General features: G+C 43.6%; 1 protein-coding gene across 1 annotated transcript in view; it reads right to left on the bottom strand.

Annotated features, from left to right (window-relative positions):
* CCR6 (chemokine (C-C motif) receptor 6) overlaps nt 1-14477 on the bottom strand; it is a 25008-nt gene extending 10531 nt beyond the window's left edge. The window contains exons 1-3 of the mRNA XM_009072975.1: nt 14248-14477; nt 10753-10833; nt 5946-6238 (exon numbers count right to left, since the gene is read on the bottom strand). Of these exons, the coding sequence (XP_009071223.1) occupies nt 5946-6238; nt 10753-10833; nt 14248-14477 (604 nt within the window). The remainder of the gene's footprint in view (nt 1-5945; nt 6239-10752; nt 10834-14247) is intronic.
* Nucleotides 14478-15984: the final 1507 nt, after the last annotated feature.

Raw genomic sequence — 15984 nt, 5'->3', positions numbered from 1 at the left:
GAATTACTGCTCTTAAACCATCACCTCCGAGATGCCGCTTGTGCAGACTGGTGTAGGAAGGAAGTCGTGTCCTCATCACAGGTCCTCTCTATGGTCAGATGTTGATCAGTGAGATAATCAAGCACATGTTTAAATAATTTATTTTAATAAGCTTTAAATGTTTCAGACACTTAACTCTTACTGCAGAAGTGTTGCATCTTGGTCCCTTCAGATAGCTGAGCATACCCATGATCTGTGTGGATTAGGAGGGAAAGGGAATACATTGCAGTGTTGTGCCAAGCAGATGACAGAGAGAGCAGTTATTAACACAGGATCCTCTGCTGTGCTCTGAATTCATATTGCAGCAGATAGTTAACCTTTCACTTCCCCTCTAAGAGTGGGAACCTGCTATCATTTGATCTCTAGGTCTTCAAGTACGCAGTCACTTATTGGTGGTTAGTGCTTGGATAAGACTGATTTTTCCACTGTGATTACAGAGGATAAGACTGATTTTTCCACTGTGATTACAGAGGTGGTTAAAAAAAGTAAAAAAAAGAAACCAAAGAAGCAACAGGAGGCACATTACTGATCGTTTCCTCACAGGAGCAACAAGTTGTCAACTGCTGCTGATTAATTCTGTGCTGCACACAGAACGCATGCTTGTCCTTATATCCCATTCCTATGGGCTGGTGGGTTTGTTTCCATAAATATAATCCAGTCTGCGCTAAGACAGGAACTTGCTAATGCAGTGGGACAGATACGTTGGAGAATGGAGTAGCACAGCTAAATCTACTGAAACAATATTCACAGAATCACAGAATATTCAGAGTTGGCAGGGAACCACAAGGATCATCGAGTCCAACTCCTGGCCCTGCACAGGACATTCCCAAGAATAACACCATGTGTCCAAGAGCATTGTCCAAACACTTCTTGAGCTCTGTCAGGCTTCGTGCTGTGACCACTTCCCTGGAGAGCCTGTTCCCGTGCCCAACCACCCTCTGAGCAAAGAACCCTTTTCTAATATCCAGCCTAAACCTACCCTGACACAGCTTCAGGCCATTCCCTTGGGTCCTGTCACTGTTTGCCAGAGAGAAGAGATCAGTGCTTGCACCTCTGCTTCCTCTCATAAGGAAGTTGTGTACAGTGATGAGGTCTACCCTCTGTTTCCTCTTCTCCAGGCTGAACGGACCAAGTGACCTCAGTCACTCCTCATATGGCTTCCCCTCAAGACCCTTCACCTTCTTTGTTGCACCCCTTCAGACACTCTCTAATATGCATATTATATCCTTTTTGTATTGTGGTGCCCAAAACTGCACACAATGTTCAAGGTGAAGCTGCACCAGTGCAGGGTAGAGCAGGACAATAACCTCCCTTGAGCAGATGGTAATGCCTTGCCTGGTGCAACAGGGAAAGGCAAGGTATATCATAGGCCTGGATAGTGAAGAATAGTAGATGATTAGCCCTGGTATCCAGATATAACTCTCCTGCCAGGTAGCACCAGTAGCACAAAGGGACAGATCAGTTATGTAGGCATTCTGGCATTGATTTGAACTTCAGAGCTGTGTGGTCGGTTGACCCTGGGTAGACACTGGGTGCCCACCAGAGGTGTACCAGTGCAAAGCTATGCCAGATAGTTCGAGTGGTAGACACATACAATAGAACCCCCAAAGGATTTATCTTGCTTGAAGTTGGTTTGGTTTCGATACCTGCCCAGACACCTTACTCGTCTCTTCATGGTATTGTCCTTGCTCATCACAGTAGGGTTGGACTCAATGACCTTAAAAAGCTCCTTCCAACCCAAACTATTCTATGACTGTATGACTGTGCTATGCAGCACAAAAACGTTCTTTACTGAGGGGAAAAAACTTGTGTCTCTGAGGACACATTTGAGAAAGCTGGCAACTGATAGCTACCCATGCTCCTTTCTCCTCAGGATGTTTTGTTTGTCTTCACTGCTGAGATTTGGGAAAGTGAGCTAGCATCAACCACTTCCTGCTTCACTGCATCTTCCTCTCACTTTGCTGACCAGGCTTGACAACATCTAAATTTGCACCTGTCCATTACTCATCCTCAGTAGGCTCTCACTACTCTGAAGCTTTAGTGCCTATTTCAGGAATCATCTCCCAGATGCTAGCAAGGACGTTCTCACCAGGATCTGCAGCGGCTCCCCATGGGTGTTCTCTGTGTCCCCACAAGAGCAGTTTTGGCTCTATCTGCTTCCTCCTACAAAGGGACAGGGAGGAACTGACCTTTACATGACCCAGCATAGCCCCACCCTGAAGAAAGGACCATTTCACAGCTGTTTCCTTCTCACCACGAAAGTATCCTTTCTGTCCATGTTCATCTGACCTCACCAGTCTGTGTTTGGAGTCAGGATCACAACTCAGGTGGGAATATTTGGGCCAACAGTCTTGTTCTTTCATTATTTCACAGGCACAGTATTCCTTTTCCAATTCGCAAGCTCAGTTTTTTCCAAAATACCTCTGACCAGCTACATGAAATGCTGAAGGGAGATCTGACCTACATAGTCATTTCCTTCTACATGCTGTCAGTCATCAGAGCAGAGATGCTGCTCCTCTGCACCTTTTGTCCAATCATCTCAAGCATACCTTCTCCCTGTTTAATCTGAAGTGCAAGGACTAAGTGTCCTGACTCTCAAGGCACACATCACAAGAACCATTTAACAGACTACCTTAATATCAAATATCAAAAACAGAAACCAAAACTGTCAAAGCAATGTTGGTTACATGATGTTTGTGCAATCTGTTCCTTGACTTCTCAACATGAGTAATGGGAAGGCACAGGGTCAGCATGCCCACTGCTAACCACTGCATTTCGTTTAACATTGCGGCACTGATTCTTCAACCCCCTCTGAACCAAGGAAGTCTAGTGAGGCATTTGGACTTCTGTCTACTTTTAAATACATGGGTAGTCTCAAAGGTGTTTTTTAGTCTGCTTTTAAGAGATTGTTGGGTCAGCTGCCACAGGCAGCAGTTCCCTACCTTCTTCTGGGCTCTGGCACCTGACTTTCTCTTCTGGTGGCTGTCTAAGCTTGATTTTTAAAAAAACCCAACAGAAACGTGTCCATTCTCTTTCTTTGTTGTTTTGTGCTTTTTTTTTAAAATCTCCAAGTGAGGATTTTACCCTTATTTAGCAAACAGAACCAACTATTTCAGGGGTCAGGCAAAAGCCAGTAAGAGGAGCCAAGACCTTGATCTTAAATACAGTTGGGTCTAGCTTAACTCCCGTCCTCTTATTGTGGAAAAAGGGTTGCTCTCAGTGAGAATTGTCACTCCTATCTGCAAACATGAGGGAAGGCCTCACCCACACAAGGGATGTTTGTCCACACTAACCCACAGTGATATGTGACGTCTGGAAAGGATCCCCTAAGCCTCACCCTGTCCTGGTTCTGGAGGGAAAATGATGTTTTCCTGGCAGGACACAATGTATGCCACTGTATACACATGCACACACAATGCATACCATGTGTGTGCCAGTAATACCTGGGTTACCCTGCTGCAGCTGGCACACAAAGCAGCCCATCCTTCAGGAACAACCTTCAGCCTGTCCAACAGAAAGAGGATTTTGTTACATTGATATCAAGACTGGCATTCACTATCAGGCCAGGCCTCTGAGGACTTCATCACCTAGCTCCACAAGAGGATGTGTTTCTCATGTCCAAGTTCACACAGTGAACTACCGTCATCCAGGGTCTGGCCAGGGCTGTTGTTTTGCTTTTACCATTTTGACTTATACGGGTGTTACATGACACAAGCTTTACTTACTGTATTTTGTGAGGATGGAGGGAAAACCTGCTTCATTGTCATCAGGGTCTCAGCCTTCATGTCCGAAAAAGAGGAAGATGTCATGCCACTTCCCACAGCAAATGCAGACAGCAGGACCAGAGGTGTTTGTTCTCCTTCAGATGCTGCTAGACACATACAATCAGCCTGAATCACACCTATGGCTTTAAGCTGTCTTGTATCCTTGTCAAAAAATCCTTGCTGTTGACACTTTGGAAGGGTTAAAACAGGCAAACACCTTCCACTAATACAGGTTTTTTGCTGCATTTTCCCCTGTGATTTTATGGGATGAACACCATGCCTCAGAAGTGCTGCATAAAGGAAAGGACTCCTACCCCAAGTGGTAATGCGTGGTCTCTTAAAAAATTTAATCCAAACAAATACGATAAAAGAGTTTGCACTTTGATGCATCACTTAATAGTATTACTGAAGGATTAGTATGAAAGGAGCTACACTGTAATTACTAGATTCGTGCCCTCTGTTGCTCAGATGCTACCCCCTGGCAACTCTGAGCTACACCTCAGAATTCTGAAGTTCCCCTGGCTCTACAGAAGTGGAACCAATAGCAGGATTAATGACTCAAAACATAAAATCTGGTTACAGTATGGCATTGCAATAGTAATTTATCTCCTTGTGGGTTCCTCATCATCTGAACTGGCTGTGAAGTTTCAGTACTCAGGTAAACACTTCAGAACCTTTCCCTCTGCTCGGATGTGCCATCCTATGACGGTGAGAGCAAGGCCATGCTAGAAGCTGAAGAGAAGTTCTCAAACACATAATGTAGATCCTGCCTGTTTAAGAGCAGTGGAGGGTGTATAGGAGGCTTGTCCAGCCTGTGACAAAAGGTGTGTGAGAAGAGCCAGTATGTTTGCAGTTCTTCCTGAAGGCTTTTTTATGACTCTGTTGTAACTTTGTTTCCACTAATTTTCATTTGCCATCACAGCTGAGTGCAGCACAGACTGTAAAATGCAAGACAGATCATTAGACTGAAAGATTTTTAGAAGCCACAGGAGATTTGTGGTTAAAAATTATTTTGAGCTCCTACTGAGGAAGATGCCCCCTCACTGAGGGCAGCACAAGGTTTTCTTCTTAAACGTTCCCCTTTGATTATAAGTTAAATAAAAAGCTGCTATTTGAATAAAGAAGAAAGAATGAGAAAGTTCAATTGGCTGCAAGCCATGTACTAAGTGTGCATTGTTTTGCAGAGGGCTTAAGACAATTTTTGATGAAACTGAAATCATATTATTCTAATAATGGGAAAATACTAGAATCAGACTTGTTTCTTTTTATAGTCTTAAATGCGGAGACTGATCACTGCCTACAACTTTATCTTGTTATATCTGAGGTGGCAGCATCCTACTTTAAATGTCTTTCATCTTCTTCATCTTTCTTCTGTACTGCAAGGCCTAGGGTGATTTTCAGTCTGTGTTAGAGTACCTTAGCATCCAACTCACATTAGGCTTTGAAGCTGCTGTTGACAGCAGCTTCTTCCTGGGATAGTTGCCAGCCTGCTCTCTCAACGTGGATCTCTTCCGTCCCTATCCCACTCAAATGCTTTGAACTTCAGATTAGAGTTTGAAGCACTGACTCTGCACCATGACATTTAAACATGTCTCTGGAGTGCCCAATTCTGCCTCACAGTCCCTCCTGAAGGTTTAATCTGAAGGTTTAATCTCTCAGTCTGCCTTGTTCCACCATCTCTTCCTACTACATAATGTGTACAGACATGTACCTCCAAAAATGCAGACCTGCATTGCTGAACTCTTCAGCAACTACATAGGGTGCTTAAGGGTAAAACAAATCTGCTTGATTTGAAGGCAATTGAAGAGTTTTCTTCCAGGTCCATAGAAGACCAGTAGATACGTTAGTGAGGCCTCCCATCCACATACAAAAGTATATTGTACTATCTTTAATCCCTTCAGAGAACCTGTTATCTTTCTGTTTCTCCACTCCGACTTGCTCTAAAGGCTCAGATCAACACAGGGTGGATTTTGTTTCCTTCTGACCAATAGCATTGCTATCTCCTCAGACCCATCCCAGACTGAAACAGTGGGTCACCTGCAAACCATCTCACAGTCAGCAGACAGTTGAGTAGAAATGACAGGCCATTGTCCCAGGTCAGAGAGGAAGAGAGTGACTGGACCAGCATGAGAGGATATTTACCCAGGCACTTGCAGTGCTTGGAGATGTAATTAACTTCATGATCTGTAGGGTCTGACAAACTGCCATCTTGCAGCAGGTCCATTCGCCCAATTTTACTGTTGAGGATGTGGCACACAGAAACATTAAGCAGCTTAGCCAGAGGGACCTGTGAAGACTCTAGCACACCTGTGAACATGCCTTGGGAGATGCAGGTTGGTGCCACAGGGGTGCCAACATGACCTTTTCCTGGACCATGTTCAGACAAAAGTAATTTCTCCTTGCTGCTGTAGGCAAGGTGGCTGGTGGGAGCACAGCTGTGTCAGTCAGGTTCACAATGTCACACTGCAGAAACCCAGTGCCACTGGGAGCTGAGAAATGGGATGGGATGAGCAAGGGCAATTCACGGATAACATCGAGGGGAGAGGGAATCAGTAGAAGATATGGGAATAAAGGCAACAAAAGAGAAGAGGAATGTCAGAAAGAAAACCAAAGAGGAAACAGACCATATATACAAAGGGAAGGCACTTGAAACTATCAGTCAAGGGGCTTTTAAAGCCATCATCTTGTGGCTAACTATGCTGTGCTTAGAGTGGCTGAATTCTTAGTCTGACAGGCCTCAGTACTAATGAGTGCAGAGGACTCTTCTGAGATCAGAGGTTTTTACCTTTTCACAAGCCATCAGATTAATGGGAAGCAAGAATAACCCAAACTCTTGCTAACACCACTGTAAAAATCAGAGAGTGGGGAAATCTCTGCACCACATAGCCCAAGTGTGCCTCACTATGCTCCACCAGGACTTCAATGCTGGTCCCACAGTGCCTCATCACAGACTGTTCTGCCTCCAAATAAACAACAGGGGATACTCCACTGTCCTTCATCCTCCTCCTTTCTGTGTCTGAGGCCAGATGCAAATTTGTGTTTGTGTAGTTTTATGTACATGTGCATGTAGAGCTTAAGAAAAGGCCATAAGAGACATCAGTGTCCCTGTACTTGCTCACTTCAGTAGGTTTAGTATCACACTTTTAAATTCCACCCACTGGTGCAACCTTGTGCACAGCAAAGGCACTGCCCCTTCCCAGACAGAATGCTGAGTGGGGACTGTCCTCTCAGCACCTTCCACTGGTTGGCAATACCTCAAATGGCAAAATTTCTGTTTTCCCCAAAGCATTTTCAAATTTTTCACCACAAGAGATTTTTCCACACTCCAGCTTTGAGCTGGAGATTTAAATTCCATGAAATATCATATTTGTTAAAATATAGACCACAGTTCACTAATGATAATTCCAAACACCTGTGTGCCCCAGGCTGGTATCAAATAACAGACTACTGTGGTTTTAGATTAAATCCTTGGGTTAAGAACAAAAGCCAGGGGAGGAAAGGGGCAGGTGTACCAAGAAAGGAGTCTGTCTTCAGCTACACAGTTAGTTTGTCATCACTCAACCTCTGGACTCCTATACTGTTGGAAACAAAGAAGAAGAAAACAAGCTCCAACTGATTATACTTGCTTGATCTGAATGATCTCTTTTATGTTCCCGCCTGTTGAAAGTTTGTTTCTATTCCCTTGCCCAGCCCCTCAAGGCAGGAAAGAGAGGATCAAGTAGTTATAAAATGATTCATTAGCAGAATTTGGCTCTACTGTACAGAAAATAAAAACAGTCAACCTGAGCAAAAGCACAGTAGTGACAAGAAAATATCTAGATGTTATTTATTGTAAAAGACCATCCAACTGGACAGTGTTCAGTTTACTTCCCATGACCAACAGAGCCTTGGTGACCATTAAGAGAATTGTTATACAACAGCATGAGTCAGGATGCATCCTTTTTCTTTTTTTAAAATTTGAAGGCCAGAAGAACAAACTACATTGGGAGATGAGCAAACAAAAAAGCAAAAGCCTGTTCTGCAAGATTTCCTGTTTCGTGATGCATGGGTAATTGGCCTATATTTGTGACCCCATTTTCCTTTCAGGTTTGTAGGTGAACTGCAGAGATTCAATCCTTTGGTGCAAAGCCTGAAGGAGTGGGAATGGCCAATGCTGGGTACAGACTGAGTGTTGAATGAGACACATGGCTCTCTAACCCGTATGCTTTCTAGCTTCCACATGGTCCTAAGCCTGAGCTGGACCTTCAGTTCTGCTCTTCAGTAAAGGGACAAATGAAGACATAGAAAGTGGCAAACAGCCTTCTCCCTCAGGCACCTCTTTGAGAATCATAACCAAACCTGAGCTGCTCAGCATAGCCAGAGCCCGAGGTTGAGTGGGGTGGGCTGTTGCTGGATGTGGTGATGAACATGCTGAGGTGCAGGAAGATGACCTCTGGGGTTCTGCTCCCACCATTAACAAGGGAGAGGGGAGTGTCAGACATTTATGAAGTTGTCCTTAAAAATCATGTGTTTCACAGGCTCTTTGCATGGTTCGTACTGCAAATAAGCTTTGTGCACTGCTGGAAGTGTAGGGTTACAAGTTATTTCTGTTGCACATAAAACAGTGGGCTAGAGCTGTGAGATCATATAGTCTGTATGAGCTGCTACAGGCATGCATCTCTTCATCTTCTCCTAACAAACAGATTTTCTATCACATTCCCTACAACACCAGGCCACAGTCAAAACTAAAGTCCACCTTGTAACTTTTTGTTTACAACTGGGATTCTGACATTCTGCTTCAAAATCTTAGTTAATCTCTAATATGATGCTGTTATTTCTCCAGTTTTTTTAATTTTTTAACTGAAATTAATCCTTGTATCTGCTTTTCTCTACTCTAAACTGCCCAAGCTGGTATCTGCTTCACTTTCAAGAGCACAGCCACAAGCCCCAGGGAAAGGAGCACAGCTTCAGTCATCCCCTCATCAATGCACAGAGAATTTCCTACATCAAGCCAAGGCTCTCGTGCTGGCTGCCAGCACCCGTGTTTCAGACAGTTTTACATAACTTGCTCTCTGCTACCACCCATTGCCTTCTCAGCTTCACTGTTCTCTGGGCTAGTTTCAATATGAATTGAAACTGTGTGCATGTGCTTGATTTAATTTTCTTTGAATAAACTGGATTAGTCTGGGTTCTTTCAAAGTGATACTTGGCTCTGATTTCTGCACAAATTTTAGTACCTTTCTGGGCTCCTTTGCATTTTTCCACAGTTTAACTTAAGCATTTTGATATTTAATGCAAAACAGCATGCATGCAAGTAATCAGTGCAGAAGAGCTACTATGCACTAAGATCATACTAGTGTATCCTACTCTAGCTCCTCAGGCTAGCTGAGACCTATGGCCCTAATGCATTAATTTCTTTGACTGGTACTTTCAACTCCTTCAAATTAAGTACCATCAAGTTAGCACACATTTGCTGAAACCAGAAACTAGTGGGACAGAAAGTATTCATTAGTTTCAGTTTATCTTGCATGGAAGAAGATCATGAGAATTTGTCTTAGTTATCTCTGAGAACATGAGATTTCTAATGTCAGCACTTCCCTGCATCTGTGAACCCATCTTAAATGGACCTGCAGTGCCAAAATCTACTCAAAATTCAGGCTTTAACAGTTTCTGTTCACATGCCAAATTAAAAATTTAACTTAGGCCCTAATTAACTTAGTCTACTGAGTGAATATAACTGAGGAACACCAGTTTTGCATTGCTACAGTTAACCATAGCTGGTGTATATGTGCATATGTCACTTTTTAAATGGCAGATTCTGTTACTTAAATCTACAGCTGATTACTTAAAGAATTGTTTTCAATTTCACATTTCTCCCATGAATGTGTGTTAAACTATGAAGTTTAAGTGTACATAATTCTAATCTCCAAGATTGCTTTAGTCTCTGAAAACCAGAACTTAGATTTTGTAATTCCATCTTGGTTTGCGTGGAACGTTTTGAACTACTTATCATGCAATTTTATCTGTTTCCTTTTAATGAACAAAGCACAGCAGTTCAAAGAAGATGAAGAAAACATCAGTCAACATGTCAGCCACTTTACACCATAAAGGTGCCTTTTCTGCAAAGGTTGCCAGAATAATATTGCAAAACAGTCTCTGTCAAACATTTCTTAGGTAGGCAAATATCACATTGATTTCAAGGAAATGTATGCTTCAAGATTTTGCCTAAATGCATCCCTAATTCATCCCCAAGATAGAACTATTTAGACTGTTTTAAACATCTTTATTCATGTCAGAAAGGATTGGAAAGAGTTATCAGGGAGAACAGAGAGCACTGGTCAGGGACAGGTATGACCAGACAAACTGCTAACAGCAGACTGTTTGCACACAACCAATCCCATTTCTCGCTCTTTGCCCACTCTTATTCCCCCAAACTACCATGATCTCTCCTCTAAATATCCCAGAACAGGACTTATGCACACCCCAAATGGTCTTCTCCAATATTCCACCATCAGCCCATGCCCATATAGGTCACTCAGCCCATGAGGTGACCCAGGATCTTGCCTGGAGACCTGTGCGCTGGTGCCTCTCCTGGGATGGTCCAGGGAAGACACAGGGAAGGGGGCTTCAGCTTTGGGAGCTCCTGTTCAGTATCAGGCTTCCCCTTGCCTTTGCTCCTCTGCACTCTAAAGAGTTGAGCCTTAATCCCATAACCCAACATTCGCCTACAAAAAAAGTAGATGGACTGCACCATCCCCTTCCCTAGCACAGCATTTTCCAGTCATGTTTCAGCTCCTGGGTGGGCTGCATTCCCCAAGCCAGAGGCTTGGTGCTACTGCAGGTTACATTCTGAGGGGCTTGCCAGTCTGGGTGGCTGCGGAGTGCTGAGCCTCACAGCCCCACACCTCAGGAAGGGAACTGCTGGATCAGAGCAGTCCCCAGCAGTCACAGTTGGATCTGCACAAGTCACCTTGCTCCTCTGTCCTCCTTTCGAACTGTGGAGCTGAGCTTTTCATCACATAAGCTAATAGAAACCACCAGATTTATATGCCTGAAACATAAAGGGAACATCAGTTTAAAAGCGATTCTGACACAATCACCTAAGCCAAAAATGTAACTGGAATCACTGCTCTGCCACACACTCGCCTTTTCCCAATAACACCCCTTGCAGCATGCCCTGAAGAACACCTGTCAGCTGAGACAGACCATCTTGTGAGCACATGGTGGAAGCTTTTCCATTTCAGAGAAAAAAAGCTGAAGAAGTTTCTTGCTATGAAAGTGCATGTGATACTTTTACAGGGTAACTGTGCAAATGACCTGATTTTACTCCCTTGCATCTGCTGCGGTTTCCCCACAGCACAGAGCAATTGAAACAAAACACTTAAAGCTGTTAAGAAACTGCAAAACAACTTGTAGAAACCTTATGGATTGTTTTTAAACTTAGATACACCAAGTTTAAGGACTAGCTGCAGTTACACAGTGCACTCTTCAATTATGCTCTAAGCCTACATTTTCTAAGAGATTTCTTCAAGGACATAAGATTTAAAACCTTACAGTAGAGTGAATGTTAAATTACTGTATTTGCAAATGCTGGCTTGTATCCATGGGACAGTTTGTCTGTACATAAACACCTGCATTGATAAACTGTACCAAAACTATTTCAACATGCAAACAGGGTAGTTTGCAAGCACAGAGGCAGCCAGATAGGGTCTATCTATCCCCATAATAACTAGTCTTCAATATAAAGGTCTGTTTTGGTAGAATCATGGAACAAATTAGGTTGAAAAGGTTCTCTGGAGGTCCAGACTCCTGGTCAAAGCAGACCAAACTTCAAAACTAGATCAGGTGGCTTTGGGTCTGTCCATTTGAATTTTAAAACTTTCCAGTGATGGAGAATTCACAACCTGCTCTAGGGCCTGGTGATTTGTTTAAAATTTTTTTTCAGAATTTTTTTCATGGTGATTTTTTATTTATATTTAATTTCACGTGTGCAGCTGGAATTTCGCTCTATGCAATCTGACTGTTGCCTTTTCACTGTGCACCTCTAGGAGGAGTCCAGGTCTGTTTTCCATACAGCCCTCTATAAGCATGGAAGTCTACAGCTAAACCACCCAACTTTACCTTTTCTTCTACAAGCAGAACAGTTCCAGCTCTTGATGGATCACAAGCTCCAGCCCCATCACCATTCTCTAGCCCCTCCACTGGACTCTATTTTGTTGGCATCTCTTGCACCAGGGGACCCCAAGCTGAAGGCAATACTCTGAGTATGGTCTCACAAGCAAGGGGATAGAGGGGAAATAACCACTTCCCTCAGCCTGCACACTGACTCCTGCTTCCAGGCTTTCACGCTTCACAGCTGCCGCTGGGCCTTTTCTGTGAAGCTGCTTTTATCCAGCCTATCTGTCCACAATTTGTATACATAGTTGCTCTGGGAGACTGGCTAAAGCCAAAGAAAATTACTTCCACTGTTGTGTTCAGAGCCATGATAGAAGGTGATCACATTGGTCAGTCACAATTTGCCTTCAACCTTTGCTGGTTGTTCTCATCACCTTATTATCTCTCCCATAATTAGAAATGGCTGTCAGGAGGACCTGCATCAAATTTCCCAGGGACTGAGGTGAGACCACCTGGTCTGCAGCATGCTGGATCCTCTTTTCTCACCTTTTTAAACGCTAGACATAACATTTTCCTTTTTCAGTCATCACGAATGTCCCTTGATCACCATGACCTTTCAAAGAAGCCTAAGAACAGACCTTGCCAGCAAAGAGAGAGGTGAAAAAGAAACAGTACCTCAGTGTTTATTTCTTTACCTGTATTACTAGGCACTTACGCCATTCAGCAGCAGGCTCATGTCTTTTTTTTTCATATTCCCCTTACTGGTGCCACACCTGCAGAAACCCTTCTTGCTGCTTTCGCATCCCTTGCTAGCTTCAGCTCCAGACAAGCTTTGATGTCCTTTGTACCATTCCTGTATGCCAGTGCAGTTCCATAGTCATCCCTTGTAGCACATCCTCATTTCCACTTTCCATACAATTTTTTGCGTTAGAGCTCAGCCAGGAGTTTCTCAGTCAGCCAGAGTGTTCTCCTGCAATGCCTACGCATTGTTTTGCGTAGTGGAAGGAATTCTTTTGAAAGGCAACCAGCCTGTGACCTGTACGTGTACCTGAGATTCTCAGGGCAGACTCCCATGGGCTCCTGTCAAACAGAACCCTGAACCAGATAAGGTTTGCTTCCCTGAAGTCCAAGATTATTACTCTGCTGCTTGTCTTTCTCTCTGCTCTCAGGACATTTTTATCTCCACCAAGTCATGGTCACTGTAGCCAAGGTTTCCATTAACTACTGCATCTGAGTGCTTCTTCCTTATCCATAGGTAGTAGATATAGAGTATCCCTCCCCACCCTCTCCAGCTCCCAAGTAAAACATGGTCCTTGACACTCCTGGCTTGTTTGTGTTCTGTCATGTTGCTCTTCCTACAAATGGGAGGTGGTTAAAAATCCCCATGAAAACCATAGCATCCAGTCAGGATACTTCTTCAAATAGTAAGGCTTCATTCTCTTGCTTTTCTAGGTCAAGTGCTCTGTTGCAGGTGTCTACCACAATAGCCCCTTTTTTGGCCTCCCTCTTAACCTTGACAACCTGTTGTCAGGGTTTTTTCTATTCCATTTATGCTCTGCACATTCAGACTACTCCACTGTGGACCTCCTCCCTGCCTGCTTGCTAAGCTTGTCACCATCCATTGTAGCACTCCTGCTGTGTGAGTATCCCACCATATTTCTGTCATCCCAGTGATGTCAGAGGTCTGTGGCTGCACAGACTTCATCTTTCTCTTGTTTCTTGCTGTACATTTGTTTGTGGAAAAGAACTTCAAATTATCCCAGTCACCCTGATTTCTTGCTGCGAGGGGTATCCCTCAGACTCTTTCTGTGTTTGCTCCCACATACCTGCAGGCTTTGCTCTACACAAGAAACAAACCTAGTTTAAACCCTTCACAGTTAGCAACCCTGTCAGCAGAGATAATTATCTTCATCAGGTGCACCCTGTTTCTTCCTAGTAGAAGTCATTCCTCGAAGAGGGTACCATAGACATAAAAACCCCCGAAGTCCTGCCCATGACACCAGCGACATACTAGAGATGGGCTTAGGCAAGCTAAAAACAGGTCTGATGGGCAGGGTGGGTGCCTTCATCCCTCTGAGGAAGGAAGTACCTGAATACTACCTGTCACCTTCCTTCAGCCTCACTGGCTTTGACAACATGACTAGATGCATCTTTCAACGAAACTCAAACCCTCTCTGGCTGTCAGGGCCCTACATTTGTCTCAGTAGACGCAGCTGGAGAAAAAGCTTCCTTATTTTTTTGTGCAAGAAAATCACAGTCCTTCTCTGGTTAAGCATTGCCTCTGTCTTTTCCCTTCCCTTTCATGCAGTGGGGGATTAGGCTTCTTACTTTTATCATGCCCACAAAGTACCTTTGCTTTCCTGTTGACACTCCTGATGCCATCCAGCCTGCTTCACCTGGCAGCTCAGTGTCCTGACCAGTGCAGGTGAGTCCATGGTCACCCTCAACCTCTGAGAAGCTCCAAGCACCCACTGCAGCCACACTCTCCCCAGGGTTGTGTCTGGCCTGGAGTCTCCAGTATGCTGCTGTAGTTGCTTTGGCTAGTGCAAAGGACTGTGTCCTTTGGGTTGTCACCATCATGACTACCCCCTCCTACTGGTCTCAAGCAGTATGTGTATGGACTTACTGTTCAACTTCTTCCACTAACTCCTTCTTGTTTGTACAAGCTGGTCACTGTGGTCCTTAGGTATTATGAGAGAAGATGGACACAAGCCTACTCTGCTCTCCCATACTCAGCAGCAGTCTGTCAGTTCTTCCTCCCACCCTATATAGCATATGCTGACTGTCCCGTGACAGGCTGCTTCCTCCTGCACCACGTGCTGGCCAGAACATCCCTGTTAGATTTCCTGCTCAATGTGCAACTCCTCGCACTACTTTTTGTTCCCAGATGTGGTTTATTCAGTTCATAAACTTTAGGTCTGCATTATTTCCTCCTCTGCTGCACTTACAAAGCTTAAAAAACCCATTTTGAGCAGCTTAGAAAGTGTTCTGTTCCCCTGTGTCAAGTGACACACTTAGGCAAAAAAAAAACAAACCAACCCTCAATACTAAAAGCAAACATTCACTTCATTGAACAAAGCAAGTGCTCCCCAAGATACCCTTTCAATTATACACGCAAGTTTCTCATGATCTCTCTACTGTTCCTCAACTACTGCACCAAGACAAAGCTTGAAGACTGGACTAGTAAAAAAGAGTAACGGTCCATCCTCTTTCTGTACTATTCATTTATTGACCATCTCCCCTGAAAAGTACAATGGGCATAGCTCAATAAGGCAATTCATTGTGAGGCCTGGGAAGAGAATAGTATGTAACACTTTTTTGAACAGCAAGTGACATATTTTGCCCTCTTAAAAATACTAAAATATTTGAAAAAAGCTACACAAGGTGTTCTGAATTGTGATTAAGACATTGTGGACATATTCCAAAGAAGTAACACATTGTACAGGTAAGGACAGCTGAAAATCACAGCAGCAAGAAATTTTTAGTGCTCCAGTAACTCAAACTGACCATGAAGTTCTGCAGTCATCTTGCCAAGACTTAATTCCTGATGCCTACACGATACTAAACTCAGAAGTTTGTTAACTCTTATCTACAACTGAACTATCCACGGATGCATTTTTTTTCCAGCAGGTAAGACTGGACTTTGTAGAGAGTATTTCATCAGTGAAAATTACTACACTAAAATGAAACAAAGTAGTAAAACTCATCTTTACCATCATCACATAATCACCAAGTCTAGTCCTTATATTTTTACTTCTGGAAAAATCATAGGATTTGTTCAACAAATTAGAGTGCTTAAGAAAAATGCATTTTTCTAACCAGCCCTAGCTGGTACAGAACTGCACAGAGCAGTTGTCAGTGCCTCTCTCAGACATTTGCTTCTCTGCTCACAGAAATGTACCCATCTTTTATGACAGAGCTCTAGTTGTTAATTCTAACAGATACCTGAGGTGGGGTACTCAACTGCATTAGGTCATTCAGAGAGAAGCCTAATGTGAAATACTAAACAATATGGTTTGAAACTTCCAGTGACACAAGCATTCGTGAGACCTGAACTAGTCAGTCATGTTTAAATACCTTGAACAAT

The sequence above is a fragment of the Acanthisitta chloris genome, unplaced genomic scaffold (assembly GCF_000695815.1).
Source record: "Acanthisitta chloris isolate BGI_N310 unplaced genomic scaffold, ASM69581v1 scaffold5994, whole genome shotgun sequence".
In the NCBI taxonomy this organism is placed as follows: domain Eukaryota; kingdom Metazoa; phylum Chordata; class Aves; order Passeriformes; family Acanthisittidae; genus Acanthisitta; species Acanthisitta chloris.
This window is presented reverse-complemented; position numbering and strand designations above follow the sequence as displayed.